Here is a 6000-nt window from a genome sequence, read left to right as displayed (position 1 = left end):
TCCTTGCCAAACCTTTTAGGTCGCCCCCATGGCCCTTTTGTTCCCTCCTCCCCCCCCCGTCTTCACCCAACTGCTCCCAGACGTTTCTCCCAAACTGTCTTCACTCTTCATCCTCCCTGCCACTCTACCTACTCTCAGATGTCTTCCATGTTACCTCCCTCTGGCTCCGCCTCTTTACCCCAGCCCCTCGCTTCCATCCCTATGTTTTTGTCACTTTCCTCCGTAGCTCCGCCCCCTTCGCTAGCCAATCACAACAAGCTAACACCATTGGGACGGAAGCTAAACAAGTCAGATTTGGAGAGAGCGCCTAGACTCAGCGGCCTGGCTCCCGGGACGGAGACACGACTTTCAACTTTAAATACCGCGTTCTCGGCCATGGTGAATACGGACAGCCTCGACGCCCTGCTGAAAGCCGCCAAGTTTAAGTTTAGAACCGAAAACGTCCATGTGCGCTGCGGGCTGGCAGAGTTTTTGGGGACCTTCATTTTAATTGTAAGTAAAACTCTATCACGTACATTGTTTTAACGAAAGATCAAAGATAACGAGGAGTAGTGAAGGGTTCGTATCGGAAGGAAACACATGCTCCCTGAATTAAATTTAAAAATGTGTTTTTGTTTTTGTTATAGTTTTTTTTTTTTTAAGGGGTTTTAAACAAATAGGTGGTAGTAGATAAACGACTCCATTGCGGATTATTATAATAAAGACATTATCTATTACTTGCAGTTTTAAATTCTAATTTATGTATAGGAAAACACTCACGGGAACGGTGCCTTCTAGAGTGTTTGGGTAGTATACAAACTCTTCCCCTTTATAATTTGACAGTACATCACCAAAACAGAAATATTAAAAATGCCGGACTTATGGAAGTACGCGCTTTTTTTTCGTTTAAATGCGCCGTTCCTGCAGAGTTGTACTTTTCCTCGGTGCTGGTATAAATTAATCTTAAAATGACCATAATTCCAAAGTAGGGGGGGGGGGGAGGAAAGGAGCAGGAGTATATATTTGTTTCCGCTAAAGTATGTGAAGTCGGCAGAACCTATGTTGAAAAACCACAATGACGCTTCTTGGACAACTGACAACGAGAAAAGTCCATCCAAACTGCGCTCCACTGTTCCTTAATCCTGACGTCAATGGCCTCTCTCCCACATTGTCTCCACCGTCACACCTCAGTATTTCTGGGCCCATTTGGTGTACGTTTGCCCAGTACTCTACTTTGCTTCTTTCCACACCTACCAGCGAACAAGTGCTCGCAAGGTGCGGTTCCAGTCTAGACCGCCGACTCTGGAAGGATGAATAGCCGGGCTGGTCGCTCCCCTGTATACTTGCTATGATGGTGTCTGCTCGGGTACAAGCAATGCGCCCCTGTATGGACCTTTGGTTAAATAATTGATTTTAATATATTCTGGGATTCTTTTTATTGTATCAGTAATGTGTATTGAAACATTTTATGACTGAGGATTTTTTATCATGAAGTGTAATTTTTGTAATGCTTTTAAGTAATTGTACAATAAATTAATTCAATCTGTTCAGCCCGGCCTAGTATCTGTGTTAAAAGCGGTCACTCCCGCTCTGCTCCCCTGGCCGGGCCATTCCTGCTTCGTGGCAGAATTGGAAAATTTGCTTCTAAATTTTCAAAATGTCAAAAAATTGTATAGAAAGCGCCTAACATGTCCCTCAGGTGTAGAAAACGAGGGAAGCCGTGGTTTCCGCGTAAAGACGGTGCCCTGGCCGTCGCTCCCGTTCACCCTGTTGTTTTAGGCGTCTGCGTCGGTAATCCATTTATCCTCGCTTGTCGTTGTCAGGATTGTTTTAATGTTTTGCTGACATTCCCCATTTGAAGCGGACCGGAAGGTGCCTCGTTGTAAAGAGCACTGGAAGCCATTTTATTTATCAACTTAATCTATTTGTCTAATGAGTTTGAAGCTTCCATTTACCTAAATATTTTAAAAAACTGTTCATATAGAGGGATTTACGATGTCATGTTGCAGTCGCAAGCCAGTCTGACCTATTCCAGGCAAATTGGCGAAAGGGCTAGGATGCCATCTGAGATGGTGTGTGTGTTTTTTTTAAAATTTAAAATAGTGCATTTTGCAGCTCAATATTCACATACATTTACTGAAATACCATAAGTTCAGGTTGGGGAATTAATATTAATAAAATATTCAACTATTTGTCGTAGTAAGAAAACCTGATGTTCTCGATTCCCTAAAAAAATGTACTTTACAAAAATTGTCCCCAAAAAGTCCAAAATACGTAGCTGATGCATCGAACATATAAAATGTATTTTCATAAACCTCTCATTCCTCATACGATCTTTCTACACTGTTGAATTAGTTTTTTTTTATGCTGCCGCTTCCAAGCAAACCTCACAATCTGTCCTCAGCCGCCCTAACGTGCCTGGGTTTTACAGGTGCTTTTATAGATCTGTTGTAGAAGTTACTTCGATGTTACAAGTTCGGAGAGCGGACAAGCAACTTACTAAGGCTTCAGACCCTACAGTGAGAACTCAAATATCCGCTGTGAATATACATTTGGAAACACAATGATGCGGTTCCCGGACATCAGCTTTTCAGTTCGTGAAAATACACAATTTATTATCAAATACAAGCGTTTAGTTTTGCAAAAATTGACTAAATTTCGCAAATAAAAATGTTAAGTTTCCATGATAAAACACTGTTTAGTCTAAAGTCCGAGCTACTTATTGAATAAATGTTTAGGGCTTAAACACTATGTAATTTTATCATGTGCTACTGTCAACCAAGGGACATATTGTGTTCCATGTTTTACAAACCAGTGCCATGGCTGACAACAGTATTCCACGAATTGCCACCATCATGCACGCTAATATGATGCCAGCCGCGGGGAAACAAACATGGTGCTGGTACCCGCCAAGTATTTAATTCATTCTGCTCCTTGTATTGTGTGGGCATACACGTCACACAGGCACATACACTCATCTGCACCTTTTGTGGTGACCAGGGAGGGGTGGGTGTGTGTGTGTTTTTTTTTTTTTATACATTTGGAAATTACCATCTTTGGTGCCACCACCCCCAGGTGTTTTAGGTCAGCAATTCGAGACCTCTTGTATATACTTTAGTATATACTTATTATATTCTTATATGTGTATGTACTTTGTGGGCTCTGGGAATCATCCCTAGGACTTGTCTGCTTCCGCTTAGAGACCTTTTTCTTCTGTTCAGCTGCCACAATTTAACTGTCTTGATAGAAAACGACCAGTAGAGGTCAGTAAAATACCAGAATTGCTTTCTGCTGAGGGACTTTGTTTTTAAAAAAAAATTCTTGCAACTGTCTATAGTTAACTTTCCTGAAAGAAAACAACCAGCAGAGTTCAGTAAAATACCAGAATCACGTAAGAAATCTCTATATTCCAGTCCATAGAAATTGTCTTCAACGAGCACCCGTAGACAATACAATTTTTTTCAAGTCTTGGATTTTCAGTGATATGACCACCAACGGCCCTGATTTTATATTAAAAACAGAGCTTTGGACTATACCATTTCCAGCTGAAAGGCAATATTTCTCTCCATGTGTTCCCATGCCTGGCATGTCATGCAGTTTGGTGCTTCCCTTCCCTCCATGTTAAAGAACAGAAGATGTTTCAGCACCCAGGCTAATGTGCTGCATAGCTAAATACATATGAGGTCCCAAAGGCGAGACCTATTGCATTGCAAATGCTTGTTTGCCTTCTTTTCCCTCAGATTTTTGCCTGCTTTTACTGAAACCGTTTTTGTGGGCAAAATGACTTTGCACTCTTTACCCGTGCTAGCCAGTGGCAACATGCTTGTGCTCTCCCTTTAAACATGGTAATATTGCCCTATTCCCATTTGGTACATTTACTTATAAGACCATAGTACATGGGGTACATCATCAACCTGACTGACTTGCCATTCAAATATTACCCCATAAACTTTGCTTCAGATTATTGTAAACTCTCCACCAAAGACCTTCTACTAATTAGAGCTTACTTCACCTTCATAAAACTGCTTTAAAGTCACAGGGATGACCAGAAGAGTACCTTCTTACTCAAAGAATTCTAGTCCTCCCTTGCCAAAGATGGTGGAGGCACTGTCTCCAGCTGTGCCCCAAACCGCTGGAGGTGAAGCCAGCTCCAAGCCTAAGACAGATAACCTCTTGCAAACTGACACAGACAATGGGTTCTCAGCCCTGACTAAGAGTGCCTCCTTGTTGTTGGAGCTCCCCGCCTGAGACTGGAGAGGGGAGCTCCCCGCCTGAGACTGGAGAGGGGAAGGTCTGGAGACTTGGGCAACTGCATCTCATTGAAAATAGTATCTTTAATGGTGCTTTTGAGCAAACCAACCAGGCCCTGCTGATTTTTAAATTGAATTTTTGAGTAGTAACTCTCGATTCCTACATCTGATTCGTGTGCATTTCATCCTTCACTTTTGTGCTTTTTTTTTTTTTTTTTTTTTTTTTCAAACTAAGTTAGTTTTGGAACTTTCGCTTACTTATTTCCTAAATGTTTGATGTTTTTGTAATATTTTATATGTATCTGTTGCAAATGGGTTCTGCCCATTTATTACTGCAGAATTTTTTGCATTTTGATCATCCGGTTTTGAACTTTTTATGATGGGTAAGTCTCCATACACAGTTCTCAGTGCCTGTAATGTCATGGTAAATTGGACTACACATGTTTATCACTGGTGTCCGCCTTTTAAGACGAGGCCGCTGTGACCCTACTTCGGTAAGGGTAAGCGGGCTGGTTACCCATGAACACTGGTGAAGGCTGAACATGAGACTACTGTTATGCACAGCTTGGTAGCTGCACACGGGTAACCTGCCCATGGCAGTTTAAACTGCAAATTAGACTTGTCAAAAAACCTCTTTTGACCAGTCTAAATCTTCCTTTATAATATCAATAAGTTGCCCACAAAGGCAGGGTGTAGATATTAAAAACGAGGGCATGTAGAAATTAAAGCAGAACATGTCCTTAGAATGAAATGGCCCTAAAAACGATTTCCAGTGTAGAGAGGCTGTCTGCTGACCCTGGGAATCATTGGGCTACATTCATAGACTTCTTAAAGGCCAAGGGCGAGATGTATCAACATCAGGAATTCCCTTTTCCTAACAGACTCTCTCAGAATTACGATTAAAAACTCGTTATTCCTAATTCATAAAACTTGGAGTTTCATTTACGGATTTCTTGTGGGTCACAAACCGAATATTAATGCGGCAGGTCGCTGTTTGCGACCCATAAGGAATCACAGGGATGGTGGGGTGCTGAGGTCAGCAGACCACCATGTCTGTGATTGCGTCCTAATAAAGAAGTCCTTCAAAAAAAAAAAGTATGCTGCCTGCTTTCCATAAAGGAAAACTGGATGCATTTAAAAAGAAAATTAAACCTTGAGCAGACCCTCAAGGATTTAACGATTACATTTTTTTTTATTACCCCCCCAACTGCACAATAGGTAGTTTAGTAAAAAGCCAGCACTTTTTACAAAAGTGCCCGCAAAATCTGGGCCCTCCGCATTACCCCTGAGCAGCCCCAAACTAGATAAAACAAGCATTTGCAATGCAATAGGTCATGCATTTACGCGAGTTTAAGCTATTGGCATTGTAAATGACTGCCTATTATTTCAGTTTTTTAAAACCTAAATAAAATGCATTGTCATTTACAATGCCAATATTTTAAACTCGCGTAAATGCAAGACCTATTGCATTACAAATAAGTTTAAAACTGAGCGCGGCGCCGCTTTAAGGACACCGCACTCGGTTTATTTATTTTTTAACTTTAACACTAGGCGCGGTGTCCTGAAGCGGGCGCCGCGCTCAGTGGTAAACTTAAAAAAGAGCGTGGTGTCCCTGAGTCGGGCATTGCACTCATTAAGAAAGATTTAAAAAAAAAAAATTAAACAGAGCTTGGTGTCCCAGAAGTGGACACCGCGCTCAACATGAATGTTAAATATAAATGATTAAAGTGAGCGCTGTGTCCCTAAAGTTGGCGCCGCGCTCATTAAAGTA

General features: G+C 41.5%; 1 protein-coding gene across 1 annotated transcript in view; it reads left to right on the top strand.

Moving 5' to 3' along the window:
* Positions 1-242: 242 nt before the first annotated feature.
* The window catches only part of LOC146801715 (aquaporin-3-like), a 45976-nt gene continuing 40218 nt past the window's right edge, over positions 243-6000 (top strand). Inside the window, exon 1 of the mRNA XM_085624034.1 lies at positions 243-492. Within this exon, the coding sequence (XP_085480160.1) occupies positions 376-492 (117 nt within the window). The 5' untranslated portion in view covers positions 243-375. The remainder of the gene's footprint in view (positions 493-6000) is intronic.

This window comes from Triturus cristatus, chromosome 8 (assembly GCF_964204655.1).
Source record: "Triturus cristatus chromosome 8, aTriCri1.1, whole genome shotgun sequence".
NCBI classification, from domain to species: domain Eukaryota; kingdom Metazoa; phylum Chordata; class Amphibia; order Caudata; family Salamandridae; genus Triturus; species Triturus cristatus.
The sequence above is the reverse complement of the archived record's forward strand: the minus strand, read 5'-3'. Positions and strand labels throughout refer to the sequence as shown.